The 18233-nt window shown below is 35.8% G+C and overlaps 4 protein-coding genes across 6 annotated transcripts; 2 read left to right on the forward strand and 2 right to left on the reverse strand.

Annotated features, from left to right (window-relative positions):
• The first annotated feature begins 308 nt into the window (after window positions 1-308).
• Window positions 309-1517, forward strand: LOC114388216 (protein EXORDIUM-like 2). Its single transcript, XM_028348581.1, has one exon. It carries the CDS (start codon window positions 341-343, stop codon window positions 1232-1234), a length of 894 nt encoding a protein of 297 aa, XP_028204382.1. The 5' UTR covers window positions 309-340; the 3' UTR covers window positions 1235-1517.
• Window positions 1518-1958: 441 nt separating this feature from the next.
• LOC114388215 (phospho-2-dehydro-3-deoxyheptonate aldolase 2, chloroplastic-like) lies at window positions 1959-6235 on the reverse strand. Its single transcript, XM_028348580.1, has 5 exons — window positions 5631-6235; window positions 4722-4999; window positions 3866-4142; window positions 3342-3587; window positions 1959-2567 (listed from the first exon to the last, which is right to left on the reverse strand). Exons 1-5 carry the CDS (start codon window positions 6057-6059, stop codon window positions 2310-2312), a joined length of 1488 nt encoding a protein of 495 aa, XP_028204381.1. The 5' UTR covers window positions 6060-6235; the 3' UTR covers window positions 1959-2309.
• A 1136-nt stretch (window positions 6236-7371) lies between these two features.
• LOC114388471 (polyadenylate-binding protein 2-like) lies at window positions 7372-11906 on the reverse strand. Of its 2 annotated transcripts, XM_028348975.1 has the most exons (7): window positions 11694-11899; window positions 11448-11550; window positions 10294-10364; window positions 8867-10034; window positions 7991-8182; window positions 7775-7908; window positions 7372-7685 (listed from the first exon to the last, which is right to left on the reverse strand). In XM_028348975.1, exons 4-7 carry the CDS (start codon window positions 8867-8869, stop codon window positions 7637-7639), a joined length of 378 nt encoding a protein of 125 aa, XP_028204776.1. In that variant the 5' UTR covers window positions 8870-10034; window positions 10294-10364; window positions 11448-11550; window positions 11694-11899; the 3' UTR covers window positions 7372-7636. The 2 variants fall into 2 exon arrangements, with proteins under 2 accessions (XP_028204776.1, XP_028204775.1); XM_028348974.1 differs by lacking the exon at window positions 8867-10034 and having other exon boundaries at window positions 11694-11906.
• Window positions 11907-13052: 1146 nt separating this feature from the next.
• On the forward strand, window positions 13053-17675 carry LOC114386437 (tRNA (cytosine(38)-C(5))-methyltransferase 2). 2 transcript variants are annotated; one of them, XM_028346441.1, is made up of 10 exons: window positions 13053-13315; window positions 13385-13495; window positions 14073-14166; window positions 14246-14364; window positions 14470-14592; window positions 15686-16025; window positions 16121-16215; window positions 16762-16824; window positions 16993-17057; window positions 17227-17666. In XM_028346441.1, the coding sequence occupies exons 1-10, from the start codon at window positions 13244-13246 to the stop codon at window positions 17300-17302; spliced, it is 1158 nt and encodes a 385-aa protein (XP_028202242.1). In that variant the 5' UTR covers window positions 13053-13243; the 3' UTR covers window positions 17303-17666. The 2 variants fall into 2 exon arrangements, with proteins under 2 accessions (XP_028202242.1, XP_028202243.1); XM_028346442.1 differs by lacking the exon at window positions 13053-13315 and having other exon boundaries at window positions 14254-14364; window positions 17227-17675.
• Window positions 17676-18233: the final 558 nt, after the last annotated feature.

Here is an 18233-nt window from a genome sequence, read left to right on the forward strand (position 1 = left end):
AACATTTTTTTGGTTGTATTGAGGAAGTACTAGCTGGTATGATAGGATTGGGAAGGTAAGAATTGCGTGTAGATTTGACCATGCATGGGACCCACTGAATTATCCACAGAAACACTTTTTATGGGGGGTTGTGAAGTGAATAAAAATTGTGCGTGTTATTAATCAAATCCAATAGCATTGTGAAAAAAAAAATGGTGCATGCGATGCCTGACGAGTGTCAACACTGACAGCGAATCAGAATCTCCCACGTGGACTCCTATGATGTTGACACGCTGCAGGATTTATCATTATAAATAGCCTCACTTCATCCACCCACAAGAAACACACTCTCACAGTCACAATGGTTTCTTCTAATTGCTACTATCTTGCATTGGTATGCTGCTGTGTTCTGCTGCTGCTGAACCCCACCGTGGGGGAGCAGGACGAGCAGAACTTGGTGCTCCAGTACCACAAAGGCGCGCTCCTCAAGGGGAGGATCACCGTTAACCTGTTATGGTACGGCAGCTTCACCCCAATCCAACGCTCCACAATCGTTGACTTCATAAAGTCGTTAAGCTCCTCCCCGGGGGCCCCACTTCCCTCGGTGGCATGGTGGTGGAAGACGACGGAGAAGTACAATGGGGGATCCACTACGCTGGTCGTAGGGAAGCAAATCCTGCAACAAACTTATTCCCTCGGAAAGTACCTCAACGGAACACAGCTACTCTATCTCTCCTCACGCTTCAACGACCTCAACGCCATCAACGTCGTTCTCACATCAAACGACGTCGGCGTCGACGGCTTCTGCAGGAGCCGCTGTGGGACCCACGGATCCATTAACGGGAAGGCCCGTATACCGTACATGTGGGTTGGGAACTCCGAGGCCCAGTGCCCTGGGCAATGCGCGTGGCCCTTCCACCAGCCCGCTTACGGCCCACAGACGCCGCCGTTAGTTGCGCCTAACGCCGACGTTGGGGTTGACGGGATGGTTATAAACATAGCCACGCTTTTGGCGGGAACCGTGACGAACCCGTTCAACGAGGGGTTCTATCAGGGTCCTCCCACGGCGCCGTTGGAGGCCGTTTCGGCCTGCACGGGGATTTTCGGGAGCGGGGCGTATCCGGGTTATCCGGGTCGGGTTCTGCTGGACAAGACGACGGGGGCCAGCTACAATGCGTACGGCGGCAACGGGAGGAAGTACCTCTTGCCGGCCATGTGGGACCCGCAGACCTCCGCATGCAAGACGCAGGTGTAAACGACTTGGCTCAATGAATCAAAGCTCTTGTTTGTTGTGCGTGACGTGTAAATTCATTTTCTACGTGGTCAATGTTTTAAATATTGATATAAATAAACAATGGAATAGAATATTCTTATTTTCATTTTTAAATCTTCTTACTTTACTTTTCTGAATTTCAGAAAGGTAAAACTGTTCGCTTTACATTTATTAGCAGAAATAAAAAAGCAACTTGTAAACCCAATATTCGACAAAGTATGTAGCACACAGAAATACAAGCAAGTGAAAGTTGAACTTCATTACATAGGTATGAGAATGTGTTACTATATAATACAAATAGTCATTACTTCATTGATATAGAACAGAGGGAGTAAATATTTAGCAGTACAACATAGGGAGTTTGAATTTTATTACGTACAAAGTTTTATTATCTCAAAATTTTCCTGAAAAAACATGTAACTGCAACTAGGTGTTCTCTATATATCAGGTATTTTTAGGATTTTTCTATCATATTCTCGGATAATTGTCCAAGATACTCATTGCCTCTGCGTAAATATCTAACATTCAGGGTAGAAGTTGGATTGTTGTTTTAAAATTATAGCCAAAATCACCACCTATTGCCCTTGGTCAATTTTGTTTAAGTTGTGCAAGCTTCGCTTTTAAAGTTATTATTGGAGAAATAATTTAACTTTAATTCAATGCCAATCTTTTTTCACATCATCATTCAATAAAAAAACAAAAGGAGTTACGTAAAACCATCTCGTATATAATAAATTTCACTCGGTTGCATTATGATGTAAGTTGTACCTTGAAACTTTAGTTATTACTCATTTACTCGAGTCGAGCATAAATACTACACACGTACTATCTCCAAACTTAAAAGTGCAAACTTGCAAGTACATACACCTGCAGTGTTTTGAACTGTCTTGTAACACTCATACAGCACAACTATTAATTGTGCCGACTATTTTAAGTTCTTATGAAACTCGGTAGAGTGGCTCCCAGTAGAGTATTTGTTCACTGTGCTCAAGAAAACTCAACACATGTTTGACCAGTATTGTGATCCAGGTACAAAGGAAGACAGACCCCCTCTTGTCTAAATTCCAAGTGATCGAGTTGAATTGAGCCTTCTCTTGCGCAACCTGTCCGCAATATTAAATGCAAGCTCGAGAGATTGAGAAGCATTAAGCCTTGGATCACAATGTGTGTGGTAGCGTGAGCTCAAGTCATCATAAGTAATAGTCCTTGAGCCTCCAACACATTCTGTCACGTTCTGCCCTGTCATCTCTAAATGAACCCCTCCTGGGTAGCTTCCTTCTTGATCATGCACATCAAAGAATGCCCTCAGCTCAGCCTATCAACATCAAGGAACACATGAATTTATCATCAGTAACAATAAAACCTTGAATTATACTACAAAAACCAACCATTGAAACTGCAATAGAGCTAGATCTTGAATGAAAACAATAAAGCACAAACATCATAAAAACATAAACATATGAAAGTAATTCCTTCACTAAAAGCTTAGCTCCTTTGCATTTGGATATGGCACTATTTTCTTACATGTTCTCGAGTAAATTACTAGCAAACAATTAACTATTATGTGCAAGATCCATACACTCCAGGCTAAAACTGCATTAGAAGAATAGAAGGACAGAGGTGATCAACAATTTCTACCATCACCTTTATCCACATTACACCAAGTCACCAACAACATCACAGATTTTGTATTATTCATATCCGTGAACACTGGTGCTAGATTTGACGGAATTTCAGGGTTAGGAAAATTTTCTTGGAAATTCATGTGAAAGCAGTTGCCAAACACCAAATAAAAGAATTATTTCAGTACTAGGTGTTCTGCAGAATAAGTGCTTAGTGAAAGTGTGAGACAACAGAAACATCACAACAATACCCACCCACAGAAAAGATTCCAATGTTTCTCTAGAGTGTTGAAGATTTACGAGTTAAATTGCATGCTTTAGGAAAGTTGTAGCAGGAACATGAACTTTCAAATCAAACACTTCAGTAGGATAGAAAAACGACTTAGTAAAGACCAGATTTTATATGCCACTTGTGTATAGCCTAAATATTGAATATAAAATAGGAACCAAGTATAAGTGAAAATTACCCTTATTGCATCAAAAGAGCGGGTTTTAAGTCCAGATGGAGCTTTAATGGTGTTCCCATGCATGGGGTCACTAACCCAAGTGACAATTTGACCTGCTCTGCGAACTGCCCTGATAAGATGTGGAAGCTTCACTCGCATATTCTCAGCTCCCATTCTAACAATGACTGTAATTCTTCCAGGCTTGTTTTTAGGGTTCAGAATATCTATCAGCTTAACAAGTTCATCGGGAACCATCTTATCACTCACCTGAAAACCAAGTAGCATTTCAGTAACACCATTCTTTTTTGTCAGCGGTGCATTAACTATTGCCAAAAGCACCTAGGCCCTTCAGATGGGATTGCAGATTAGGTACTTACGCAGCATATCAAAATATAATTATAACTACTAATCAAGCCAAGCTTATGCAGATGTAATTTTGACAATGGAAGGAAAAATAATTGTATATTGTATACAAAATAAATAAATAAACAAAATAATGCATATGAATTATGAAAGACCATGGGCAAAGAGCATTTTATATGCACCTTGATGCCAAGTGGATTAGCAACTCCTCTCAAGAATTCAACATGAGCACCATCAAGTTGGCGGGTACGTTCCCCAACCCATAGCATGTGAGCTGAGCAATCATAATGAAGCCCAGTAGTAGAATCCTCCCTAGTAAGTGCTTGCTCATAAGGGAGAAGCAAACACTCATGGGAGGTCCAAAAGTCTGTTGTACTCATGATGGGATGGTCGGCTGTGAGCCCAGCAACATTCATGAAGCCAAGAGCCTCATCCACTCTATGGGCTAATTCACGGTACCTGTTGGCCATTACCAAAAAAGAACTGATGTTATAAAAGTTGAGGAATTCCTAATACAGCAATTCCAAGAACAAACAGTGTTGCAATATTTGCAGAAAGCACAAAAGATAAAGCATATATGGATTAGTTCAACCTAGTTGGAAAGGATCACTACAAAAAGATTGGAGCAATTGTAATTTTAACATTGTGTGAAAGGGAAAAAAGGTAATACATAATACTGTAAATAAAATCCCGTCCAGATTTTCTCTCAATCTCACTACTTTGAAAGAGTACAAGACAAGAGCCAGTGAGAATACCTCCCATTATAATGTCATCACTGCATTGAGTTCGTTCATTTCCAATTTTTCCACTCTTTTTCTGATTTTCTTCCTAATATCTAAAATAAGGGAAAATATCTAATATCATTCCCAATTTCCATTCCCCCTTAGTCTTCTACTATCTTTTGAGCAATATGGAAAGAGTCAGTTCAATTTTCAAACACCATCCATCCAAAACATTTCAAATATACAAGAATAAGAATTAATAAACACTGACGAGTCAAAATCCAGAAATAGATTTAGAAATGGCTAAAAATTATGCCTGTCTCCCTGTTCACTATGCTCCATGAAATCAAGATTCCATTGATTAACCCTTTGCATGGCAGCATAACCTCCCGTGGCAAATGCCCGCAAAAGGTTCAGAGTAGACACAGATTGGCAGTAGGCTCTTATCATCCTCTGTGGATCGGGGATTCTAGATGCCGCGTCAAATGCATCGCCATTCACATTATCACCCCTGTAACTTGGGAGCGTCACTCCATTCTTCTCCTCAAATGAATCGGATCTCGGCTTTGCAAATTGACCTGCCATTCTCCCCACCTGAATCACCATATCCAACAATTGAAGAATGTCATCCTCATCCATCATAAAATTTTAAAACCAGTAATATGTGAGACTATCTAATCATTACTCAATGGAAGAATTTGATCAACCACAAATCACAATACAAGACACCCTCCTCTTCCTCCAAGTCAATAATCTCACAAGGCAAAAGCCAAAGCTTCAAATAACTGAGCAAGAATTTGATTAACCCCACCACAACACAATACTCTCTTAGAATTTGAGTTTGGGCTTAACTCAACTCTAAAAATTAGTTCATAGAGTGAGGATTGCCACCAACTTCTATTCTCTATTTTGGTCATATCACCCCTCATGCAGGGTCAGAACATCTTGAGCATAAAGTTTGCAAGACTAGACATTTACTGATGGTGGATAGCACAATGAGCCCAACAACTATCATTATGATAGGCTTTGATACCATCTTACAATTCATCTCATATCACTAGTTAACATGACATCTCTAACACTCATTTTTTTCCTAAAGGAAGGTTCACTCCTACAAGTACCCAAATATCACTCAAAATACAAATCTATCAGACAGAGAATTAACAATAAATAAATAAAAAAAAAGATTTTTAGATGACCGAATGAAATAATTGAAAAGATTGACCTTGATAACGGGCATTTGGCCACCGAACATGAGGACCACACCCATTTGAAGGATGACACGGAAGGTGTCACGGATGTTGTTGGCAGTGAATTCCTTGAAGCTCTCGGCGCAATCACCGCCCTGAAGGAGAAAAGCGTTCCCCATGGCAGCCTGAGCGAGCTTCTCCTCCAGATTCCTCGCCTCGCCGGCGAAGACGATTGGGGGAAAAGAAGAGAGGGTTTGGAGGACTAGGTCCAATTCATTCGCATCTGGGTACTCCGGAAGCTGAAGCGCCTTCTTCGCCCTCCAGCTGTCCAGGCTCCAACTCGTCGATATTGTCCCCGCCGTTGACTTCGCACAATTCCGAACCACCGCGGATCTCCGAGGAGACCCGAAAATGCAAGGTTTCACCTTCAACGTGATAAGCGATGATGACGACGCCACAGCCATTCTCTCTTCTCAACAAAAAAACAAACCAACACTTATCTGATTCTGACTCAGATTGTATTGTGCTCCTATATATATTCTCCAGAAAAGGAGAAAAAAAAATTCATATATTTTGCTTTTTAGCTCTATGACAGTATCGTACACAGAATCTGTCACGGAATGATGCGATATGCATCCTGTGGGATTTGACTCTTTTGTACCAACACTTGTCTGATTTTGATTCATTTAAAAAAAATAAAAAAAAATCTTTCTTATATATGGATTAAAAAGTTAAGTTTTGATATTATGTAACTAGAATGTAATTAGAATAACACCACATTATTATTATTTAATTATAAATAAATATTATTATTAAATTTTATAATAACTATTTTAATATACATCGAAGATGATTATTATTTGATGAAATGTATATTAAAATTAAGTGTATATATTTATTCATGATAAAATAAAAAAATGATAACATTTTATTTTCTTCTTTTTTTGTGATAATTTTCTTTTTCTTTTTAACAACGATGATTACTTTTCTCTTAATATTGAAATAAAAGTGTTGATATTATATTATTAGTTTAATAATTATATATTGTGAGCATAAAAAAATTATAATGTCAATCAATTGAAAATTTATAGATTAATAAGATTTTGAAGATATTTATTATAAGTGTAAAATTGTTTTGTTAGCTTACATACCTCGCATTCTACAATTCTTGTGATTGCAAATCATCTGGCAAGAAATCGACCTTTGCCAACACGTTTTCTAATCTTAAAGCCTGGAACTCAGAATTCAGATTTGTAATCACATTCTATGCTTGTGCGCTTAACTTGGTAATGCAAGCAAGGTGCCAATCACTTTCATCCAACAAATTAGAATTTTTGTGGCATGCAAGTGGTCTGTTACTCTCATGCCTCCGATAGACGTCAGCAATTATCAGTAATAAACGTTTAGTTTTAATTATTTTTTTTAAAAACTACAGACATGCTACGTATCAATTAATGTTTTATAACGAAATTACATCACAAACGAGACAATGCTAGTCCGGGATGTTCAAGTAACATGTGATAACGACACAAAGATTTGCAGGTCAGTTGTTTAATTTTTTATACATAAATTTTTTATTATTATGTTAGAAAAAAAGAGAGATAAAAGTGACATTTTACAACTAAAAGAATTTTTTAAGAAAATTCATGAATTAATGTATCCAATTCATACCGTAGTAGGTTTGATAGGTGGAAGACACGGTCCTAAGAATAGTGCTCGGCTCAGCTGTTCAGTGTTCATAAAGTGAGCAAGGGATATTACGAAGGAACAAGAATATCAAAAATAGATAAACCCAAAACCCATGTATTAACCACACTTACGAAGGATACTTGTACAAGAACTTAATTTAATATACCGATAATAAAGCAAAGCAGGGGCAAACACCACAATTTTACAAGGTTTGCTGATAAGTCAACGCTTAATCCTCACAGAACTGGTTGGATTTTCCCTCCCTCATATTCAATGGCCAAAACTCCGACCATGATATACTACTAGGGGGGAAGAAAGGCGTCATTCAGTCCATCCTACCAGAATTGGACTTTCAATAGTAGGGGCTGTAGCGCATTGCCATTCTGAACCTTGGAACCTTTCTGCAATTAACAGAAAAATGTTATTATTTTGCTGTCAAAGGATAAATAGGAAACACATTAGAAACTGAAGAATAGAGTGTAACGTGTACCCATATCCATATGGAGAGTAGATAAAGGGAGGTGCATATGGGGTTCTGCCTCGAAACCCCCCCATGTAAGGATTGATGGTCCGACGGGGACGATACTGTTTCATCCCTGGTATGTTGGTCCTTTTAGCCGTTACCTGAAAAATGTTCAATAAGCAGAGATAATTAAAAAAAGAGGAAGCACACTATTTTTCAACAGCAGGAGCCTCTAGCTGTAACCTTTAATTGGCGCCCATGAAGTTCAGATTCATTCAGCAAAAGGGCCTCCTGAACAGCCTCCACCTCAAGGAACTCAACATAGGCATAACCCTTGGGTTGGCCAAACTTATCAGTTCGAATGGTGACTCTGTTTACTGTTCCACAAGACTGAAAATGCTGTTGCACTTCTTCAGGAGTGCATGAATAGTCCACCTGTGGAGAACATCAAATCCATGAGATTATATGAGAGCAATGCAACAAGTAAAGTGATATGAAAAAAGTACTATGTTTGCAAGTATCTGTTAACACCAAATTTTGAGGTTAAAAGATGAAACTTACCAGTTTCTAGTCTACTAGTACCAGATATAATTACGGTCACTAAATATCAATGCAACATTTAATGAAAAAAGTACATGTTTGAAAATTCAACAAGCCTTGTCTACAAAACCATCCCAAGTGGATATACTAGTAGTAATATTAATATATACATACAATAGAACTTTTCTGTGGCAGGTGTCACATCACTAACTCAAGACCAAAATGACAAAGATCAACCTTCTTTGACGGAACAACTAGGCTCTGTTTGTTTCTACGTTTGCAACCTTCATTGGCTGAAAGCAAATTATTTTTGCTTAGATAAAACAATGTTACGCATCTCAGATATACCCTCCAAACTCGGTCTCATGCAGCACACAAACAGGCACTACAACACCCTTCTAGCAAAATGCAAATAACTATGCCAATATAGGTTTTGCCCATGTGGTTGCAAGATTCATCCTCTAAAATGCAAGGTAGATCACAGAATAGAGTGCCAGCAGACAAATGAAAAAAGAAAGAAAAAAAATCTAGGAAGTTGAATTTTGTAAATCCAAATATTATTCAGTGGGTTCTTCAAACCATTGCTGCTGCTGTGTCATTTGAAGCTCTGCTACGATCTTGAGCAACTTGATGGGTACTGGGATGTGATGCCTTGTGTGATTTGGAAACCTCTGTTTCTGAGTGAATGGTAACTGGGCTGGCTTCTGCACCTGCAACTAACTTCTGTTTCCATTATCAACTGATTTGTCTGTGATACTTTAGTGCACTTGCAAAGTTTCAGAGCTTTGCTGGTCTGTGGGTGATGCCTTTGCATTCCTTGCTTCTACCACTTAATTTCAGTTTTTTCTCATCAAAAATGTCATCAAGAAGTCTGTTTTTCATAAGGCTAGTAAATAACCATAGAAACTCAAATCTATTATGCATTTTGAATTCGAAGATACTTAAATGCTACCTGTGAGTGTAATTTTATTATTATTGTTATTATTCCTTATTTGTTTTATGTCTTTATATATATAAAAGCAATATAATTTTACATTTCTACCTCCCTTGTCCAATCCTAGGGAGGACCTAGGATTTTGAGAACCCTACTCACTGAAGTGCACCAAAGTAGAAAAGGCCAATATTTTAAAAGAAATCCCAAAGTAGAAAAGGCGAATGACAACAATCCCTCAACATGAGAAAAAAAAGCCTACATATTACTTGAGCACTAAGCACCACAGTAAGTTTCCTTTGGATTTTAAATCAAATGACAAATATTCATGCATCGTATTGTACTTGTACCCAAAGAGCATGTCCTCTTCTCACCAGTAGGAGTCCAGATTCTTGATATCCAATCTAACCCATAATTGATTTCCTGTCAATCCCATCTCATTGCAAAAACTTTGGAATCTATACTAATAAAAGAAAGGAAAAAAAAAAACCTAGTTAAAGAGTTTTCCTTTTCACCTTTGATTGTAGACACCTTCGTATTTATTTATTTTTCTTTATTATTTGTTTCTTTCTTTTCCTCATTCCATAAGAAAAATATGCAAATTCACTCATTGACATCATTTTCCTCAACAAATAATTTTTTAACACTTTTGTCCTCTCCTCTATCCATCAATGTTTTTTTTGTGTTGTATATTTTATTTTTCCACTCCTTTTGTTAATGTCATACATTACTATTATTTTTCCTCCTTCAACTATATATCATATACTTTCAACTGCAGCATTACAAAACCAGAAAACTTGTAGATGGAAGCATGACCTGCGATTGTAGTCAAAACATTATGTCAAAGCAGGATGTCACTGCTTGGAAATATAATGAAACTTCAAAACAGCAGAAAGCACATTCATCAACTTTCAAGGATAGACTATGATGAAGTCCAACATATTTATTGTCCAATACACTTTGGCTCATAATTGAATCAGACACTACAGACCCATAACCCATATGATGAATGATGACAAAAGACAAACAAGCACAATAGAATGTTCTCATATAAGCAGGGTAAGAGAGAGCTCACATTGCCTACAAAGACTGATCGAGAATCTATTTCCTCTTTATTGGCCTGACTCGCAGAAGCATTTGCAGGATCTATTTGGAGATAAGAATCAATTACTGAGATTGGAGTCCAACAATACATTACTAATATGTTATGCATTAAAAAAAACATTGGTCACACACCATGCAGAAAACAAGGAAAAGAACAATTACGAGAAAAAAGAAGAACAAGAGGGAAGAAAATAACAGAAATAAAATTTGAAACTTAAGCATTAAAGCAAGAGCTCTTCTGAATTTTCAAATAGCAGTTAACAAAATTAGCTTGAACATCTCAAACAGAGTGATGCTATAGTTGTGTAGTGGCCCCTGCCTGCTACAGCCTACAGGGGCTGCTAGGTGCTAGCCTGCTAGAGCGGAGCGGTTTAGTATAGTGGAACAAATAGTCCAGATCAGTGCTATATGTGTTGATTCCAAAAAAGAATCTCTTGATCAACAGAGACATTAGGGCTGATTTTTTTGTTGTTGTGGGGAGCAAGGGCTATTTTTGGGATTTCTGATTTCAATTTCCAAAATTGAACTCTACAGCAGTAATAGTAGTGAAAATGACAAAGACTTGGATTTAAAAGATGATGATTGTTGATTGATGATTCTATCTAGGAAACTTGTATTTAATTTTTGTTGGTATTTACTTGTATGTTTTGTTCATGACACCTACAACTTTTTATTGTTAATTATGAACATCATCAACTGTGAGTTTTTTTCATTATCATTTTTTAGAATTTATGTTTAATATACTATATAATAAATTTAAAAAAATAGTCAGAAATAGCCTTATTCTGGATTTAAAACATTGATCTCAAATGAGTACAAGGATGTAGTTTATGATTTATAACAAAGTTAGAAAGCCTTTCCCATTACCACCAGGTAAGAATCTAAAACTAGTTGACTAATTAAAACATTTCTAACCAAAACACAAAAGATGGACTCATATCATAATGTAGAACCCTAAACTAAAAAAGAGCTAATTCCAATTTTGAAGATGTCCAATCCAACCCAACTCACTGCAAGCTCTAGCATTTTTTTCTTTCCAAAAAAGGTAATTTTCCAAATTAAGAAAAAAAGGTGATTTAAAAAAAAAAACATATTTTGGAGAAAAGAAGAAGGAAAAGGAGGCACCTTGCGCAGATCCCATTTCCTTCTCGACCTTGGCCTGCATCTCTCGCAAAGCAGCAGCTTCATCTTCCATCTCCTTCAAGCGCTTCTTCATGTCATCCAATTCCTGAACCCAATTCATTAGACATTGGTGAAGGAACACATTAGGGTTAGGGATTGAACGGCGGCAACGCCAAACAAGTTTGATCCAACGAAATTAGGCGAATGCGGAGAATTAAAATTAAAAAGAGAGAGAGCATTAATTAGTACTTCGCTGGTGTCGGCAGCGTGCATGTCGACGTCGTCGTTTTCCATGAGAACGTGAAAGAGGAACGCCGGCACCTGACTGAGCTGAGCGTTCGTTCAGTGTATGAATGATGCCTAACCCTTTCCCTTCGCTTGGCCCCTCCCTTCGACCTGTCAGGGGTTGGGTTAAACTACTTGGGCCCTAGACTCCTCAACTCAAACCTTTTTTTTTTCATTTCCCCTTTATTATTCCTTTTCGTTTTCTTTATATATTTTTCTATGTTATTTTCTATAAGTATTTTAAAGTTATATTTAAAATTAGTTTTTAATTAGCTGATAACATAAAAATAAAGAAAAAAATATTTTTAAGTCTACGTACTTTTTGATTATTATTGGTTTTAGACCCTTAGTTTATATACTTTCAATTCAAAGAAAATAATTATTTGACTTTGTGATTTTGTTTCTCTCCACACTAATTTGTTATGAACAAAAATCACATATTAGATAAATTAAAAATCACATGCTTTCAAAATAAAACAAAAAAATCTAAATTCAACAACTAAAAAATATAGAAACTAAAAGCAAATTCGATTGAAAATACATGAATTGAAAATTCATTTCCAAAAATAAACAAATTTAAGCGTATTCAAATTTAACTATACTTTTGAAAAGTGATGATAAATCAATTATGATTTGTAAATAATTTATAAATTTATATTATAATATCGTATTTGTTTTTAAAGCTTTTGTAAGTCCAGTTGACAGAAATCAGACTCGTGTCTCAAACCAATGATAACCTAAGTTCAAATTTTATTATTGGTATAAAAATCTTACTGATGAACAATTTATAAGCATTAAGTGAGCTTTAAAGTATCTCATAATTTATTAGTTTCTACTTCTCTTGACCTTTCAATGTAATTTTTGAAAAATTAAATAATAATTTGAACTTCAATATATGTTTCCATTATAATTAAATTATCCTTTCGGGTACAATATGCAACTTTGTGTAAGTTTAAATGACTACAATAGAATTATTAACAATTATATTATTATTATAATTAGTTTTAACAAACACGTGTAAGATCACGTTTTTTCTGTTAATATATTTAACATTTTTGCCAAAATAAACTAAAATAAAACCCTTAAAAAACATGAAAGAATAAAACAAGACTTCTAAAACTTTTAAAAAATAAAATACAACAAAACACTAAAACATAAATTACAAATAAATGACATTTAATCCATTGAAAACCATAAACAATAGCTTTTAGACATTATGCTTATTTTGTTGCATTTTAGAGTCAGCATAACCTTTCTAATGAAAATTTAAACATTTGCAATATGGTCAAATTGACCTTTTCAATGAAATTTTGTACATGTAGGATTCTGCTTCTTTAAGCAGTATCATTACCTGAACAGTTGAATAAATTGGTGAGTTTTTCTTTTCGTTATTATTACTACTATTTAAAAATTTCAAAGAACCCTAGCTTTGGTCATTGCTTGGCAAGAGGCAACTGGGAATTTGGTGTTACACAAATTTGAGGTTTGTAAAAAGCGGTTGATAGATTAGAGGAATGGCGAAGGAGTCATCGGAGTCACGCGGCTGCTGGAGAGTGTTGGAGTTTTACAGTGGAATCGGTGGCATGGTATGCGCATCATGTAAGCAAGTCTTTTTGCTTCAATTTCCGTATGCTAATACTCGTGTGTTTGTTTAGAGGTACTCACTGATGAAGGCCCAGGTGAACGCTCGAGTGGTGCAAGCATTTGAAATTAATGACACAGCAAATGATGTTTACCAACATAATTTTGGTCATCGTCCTTATCAGGTTTTACTTTTTTTTTGTTTTCTTTTTGAAATGGTTGATTTGAACTTTGAAGTTCTGTTTGCCTATTAGTGCTCTTGCTTATTGGGTTAAATATTGTGATTTAAAAGCTTTGTGTATGCATTAATTGTGATTAGGTGAGTATTTTTGGCTTATTTACAAGTACAAATTGTAGTTCCTAGGTTAATTTCTGTTCATTCTATAAAAGTTTAAATTCCTCTAAGCCGTTCAGAACAAATGAGCTTTACTCATAAACTTGGAGTCGATAAGCTAAGCGAAAACAAACCTTTTTTTCTTTTTTTCATTTTATTTTCGTGTAAGCCTGGGTTCTTTTTGAACCCGCTAGGGCCGGACTACTGCTGAGAGGTTTGAGTAGTTTGCTAAAGGTCTTAGGATCAAACCTTGTTCCCGCCATTGTGCACATAAAAGAAGTCTAGGTTCATTTTGGAGTTTGGCACTATGGCTTTCCCATCATTGTCAAACTCAAACTAGATGAATTTGGGCTTTAGATTATGGAGACATACAGATAAAGTATGAGATGATCAGGCTTAGCGTGATTAACATGTGTTGGTTGACTTAGGGAAATATTCAATGTCTGACTGCTGCTGATCTGGACAAGTATGGTGCCGATGCATGGCTTCTTTCTCCTCCTTGCCAACCTTATACACGACAAGGTGAGTTTTTCTTTTTCTCATCCTATGGATTGCCTTTTTTTTTTCTTTGGCAAAAAGTTACTCAATAATCTTGTGCTAGGTCTCCAGAAGGACACTGGTGATGCTCGGGCATTTTCTTTTCTTCAGATTCTTGAGCTCATGCCATTTTTATTGCGGCCTCCGAGTATGTTATTTGTGGAAAATGTTGTTGGATTTGAGGTTTGTCTTGTTTGATTGAACTCATTGGCTAAGACTCCAAATTAATTTCATTAATGATTTCCTCTATTCATTCTTTTTACTTCCTGTTTCCTTCCTTGGTTGCAGACATCTGATACGCATGCAAAACTAATTGAAATATTGGAAAAAACAAATTTTATCACACAGGAGTTCATTCTGACCCCTTTACAGTTTGGAATCCCATATTCCAGGCCTCGTTATTTTTGTCTGGTAGGTTTTCTTTATCATTGGTGTATTCTTTTCATCTAAAATGTAAATGGGTTTTTCGAAAGATTTTTGGATGTATTTTATATCATTGAGGAATCAGCTGGCAATAGGCAAATATGCTTTGGGATATGTTCATGTAACTGTAATCTTTTGCAACTGTGCTTACTTTTCTAAATTGTTTTAAAATTGAAATTTAAGTTTTATAGCCTCTGCTTTATCCAAAAAGAAATGAAACTTTGCTGTGGCCTATAACACAAATATTGCGAGGGTTTCTAATGAAAGTCTTCTTGTTGACTTAAATTGAGTTCACCTTTGTATTTAAATTTGTCATCCAAATATATAATATAACTGTTTGAATTACTTGGGAGTATGGACCTCTATGACTTAGTGATGTCTTCAATGTGTCATCAACTTACAAGTTACAATAACATTTTTGCAAATGAAATATCATACATTCATTACATTGGATCCTCAGCGGAGCAGAATTCAGCCTAATATTGGATCTATTATTCTGACTGGTTCAAACAAATGAAACAATATTATATTTTGAAATTATTTCATCTACCACAAAGCAAAATGCTTTCTGTTTTCCTATGATGTTTTAGAGTTACAAATTGAAAACAGAAAAAAAAAGACACTTGTTTATAAAGTAGTCAGGTAGAGTTTTTGGGCTGCATAACCATTGGTATTTGGGTGTTTATTCCAATCATATTAATTTATAGCTGTGTGAGAATATAAAATACTAAAGATAAATATGGGCTAAGAACAGTTTTTCCATTGATTTTGAATTGGAATGAATACTTCCAAGAGATTATTGGAGTAAGATTTCTGGTAAAGGTAATCACATTGAGTTTGTTAGTGCTGATTATGTTTGTTACTGGTGTTTCTATTGCACTTTGACCTCACTGAAAATTCATGTTAATAACTTGATTTGCAAATTGTGTGGGTTATTTCACATTTCACAGATGGTGGGGGCAGAAACCAATTTAGTTATACTAATATCTTCAACTTAGATTCTTACTATTTGAAGTGTAAACTTCTAGCTTAAAGATTTTTGTAATTGTTGGCTTGACTTGTATGTGTATAATTTTTTCAGGCCAAGAGAAAACCTTCATCTTTTGTTAATGAGTGTCTGAACAGCCAGCTGATTCAATCTCCACCGCCATTATTTGAGCATTTTGACACAGCGGCTGATGAAGATGATTCATCAAAAGAGGACAGGCAAAACTTGTTGCAGTCATGTCAGCCTATTGAGAATTTTCTTGAATTGAAGAACCCCAGCAGTGATATAGCTGTTGAATCTGTAGCTTTAAGGACTGATTTATCTAATGACGCTCCTAGAACTTTGGGGAAAAATAATGGTCATGATGAATATGAATCTTTGGACCAGTATTTCGTTCACCCAAGCTTGATAGAACGGTGGGGAAGTGCTATGGGTATCCTTGCCTTAGTAATTGGTTACAGCATATTCAAATCACCATGTTATAATGTGTACTATGTATTTCCCATCCCATTCCTTAAAAGAGCTTAGATGTTGTCTACCCTGATTCAAAGCGCTGCTGCTGTTTTACAAAAAGTTATTACAGATATGTGAAGGGAACTGGTTCCCTTTTGGCAACTGTCCAGGTAGGAATTCTATGTAGTACAAGTATTTACGTAATTCTAAAATTTGTTTCTTCTTTTCGAAGCACTCTGATGCTACACTATACTTTATAATCACCCCTGCCATCTTATGTTTGGTAGCTTGTCATTGTTGTGAATTTGAAGGGCTAAATTAATGACACATTGGAATGGCTACCCCTGTGGGTGTTAATAGTTTCTTGCTGATTGACATAAAATATCCTGTTAGTTTTGAATATTAAATGAGATATAATATAATATTGTCTATGATACTGAAGACTATGTTTCTTGACATTCACTTTTTTTCTAATCACCATGTAGTTTCCATTTTTTTTCTATTCAAGAAAACTGTATCCAGATAAAAAGTATAAAGCTATTTTCTCAAAATTGATCTTGAAACAATTGAGAAAATAAATGTAGCAAACCCAGCATTTTATTTTTATATTTTTTGGGCAAGAGGGGTGTTGGGTAACTATATGGTAGCAATTCCCTTGACCTTGGAACTGTTTTCACTCTTTGCTTTCCTCCCCAACTCAACATTTGAATGCGCAGCCAGTGAAGAGGGACAAAACATCACTGAAGGAGCAATGCCTTAGATATTTTACCCCAAGAGAGGTTGGTGGATTTTCTTTATTCTCAAGAATGTCAAATTTTTTTGAGTCAACATAATGTATGCAAGAATGCTTGCAAGTGAATGTACATCTCTCAGTGTCTGTAAAGTTCTCTTGTATTGATTTCAGTGCATATTACTAATCTATATGGTATTTGTCATCATATACGTAGGTTGCAAACCTACATTCTTTTCCTGAAGGATTTGTGTTTCCAGAGCACATTAGTCTCAGGCAACGGTATGCAATTTTATTGGTTTAAACAATATTTTTGCATTCCTATGGAGGAACACCTTATTTTAATTGTTAGTGGTGTTTACTTGTTGACTTCTTGTTAATTCTGAATTATATGCTTTTGTGCATTTATTGCTTGTGTTTTCTTATACTACTAATCTTCTTTCTTATACAGGTATGCGTTACTAGGGAACAGTTTAAGCATAGCAGTTGTTGCTCCCTTACTTCAGTATCTTTTCACTCAACCTTAATGATTTTTCAATTGCAACATCCATTCAACAGAAGCAGATATGTCCTAGGCCTATCTCCTATAATTTTGCTGTCATAGTGAGATCATGTAACAAATGTGATTTCTTGTTTCAATCATGATGATCCAACTCGTACATGAGTTTGACCATTTCTACTTCAGAATTCATATTTCTAATGTAGAGTTCTGTGGCCATTCTTTCAAAAATTGCCTAATATGTGGGGCGAAAAATGTAATTGAAATTTGGGAGATTCAAAATGTACTTGTCAGGCCTCTTGTAGAAGAAATGATGGGATCTTGTATCAAATTTGAATGTAAACACATTTGAGAAAATATGCAGTTAAATTTAAGTTTTCTATCGTGCTGAATTGGTGATAGTTTATAATGCATAGTTTCTTACATTTTGGAATTTAATAGTATGCACTTGATATAGCTGTTTCATACCTTTTAAGGTTATATGATGACATCACGACCGGTTGTTTCCGAATCACATAACTAGCGTATTGCATAATTCATGTACCGGTTGGCCTAATTCCCCCTTAGTCCCAAACATTTTATTTTTGTTCCTTTGTGGGTGAATAGAATCATGCCATATATTTCAAATATGTTTGTACATTATTGGAATTTCTTCTGACATTGTTTGATTTATTATTATGAGAAGAGATGAGAGAAATGAGATTAAAGATAACAAGACTTGATTACTCCTAACACAATCAAAATTCCAACCGTGAAAATCGTTTCTTATGGAAATGGAAACTGATTTTCTAGACATGAAGATGTGAAATTGATTATATTATCATGAGAATTGATTAGTAAAGAGTATTGACTATCAGAGAAAAGAGAATCATCACAACAAAGAGGATTGATTATTAGAGAGGAAATAGAAAACAAGGATCGATTATGAGATAGAGGAAAAAAGGAAAAGAATGGAAGAA

This window comes from Glycine soja, chromosome 15 (genome assembly GCF_004193775.1).
Source record: "Glycine soja cultivar W05 chromosome 15, ASM419377v2, whole genome shotgun sequence".
Taxonomy (NCBI): domain Eukaryota; kingdom Viridiplantae; phylum Streptophyta; class Magnoliopsida; order Fabales; family Fabaceae; genus Glycine; species Glycine soja.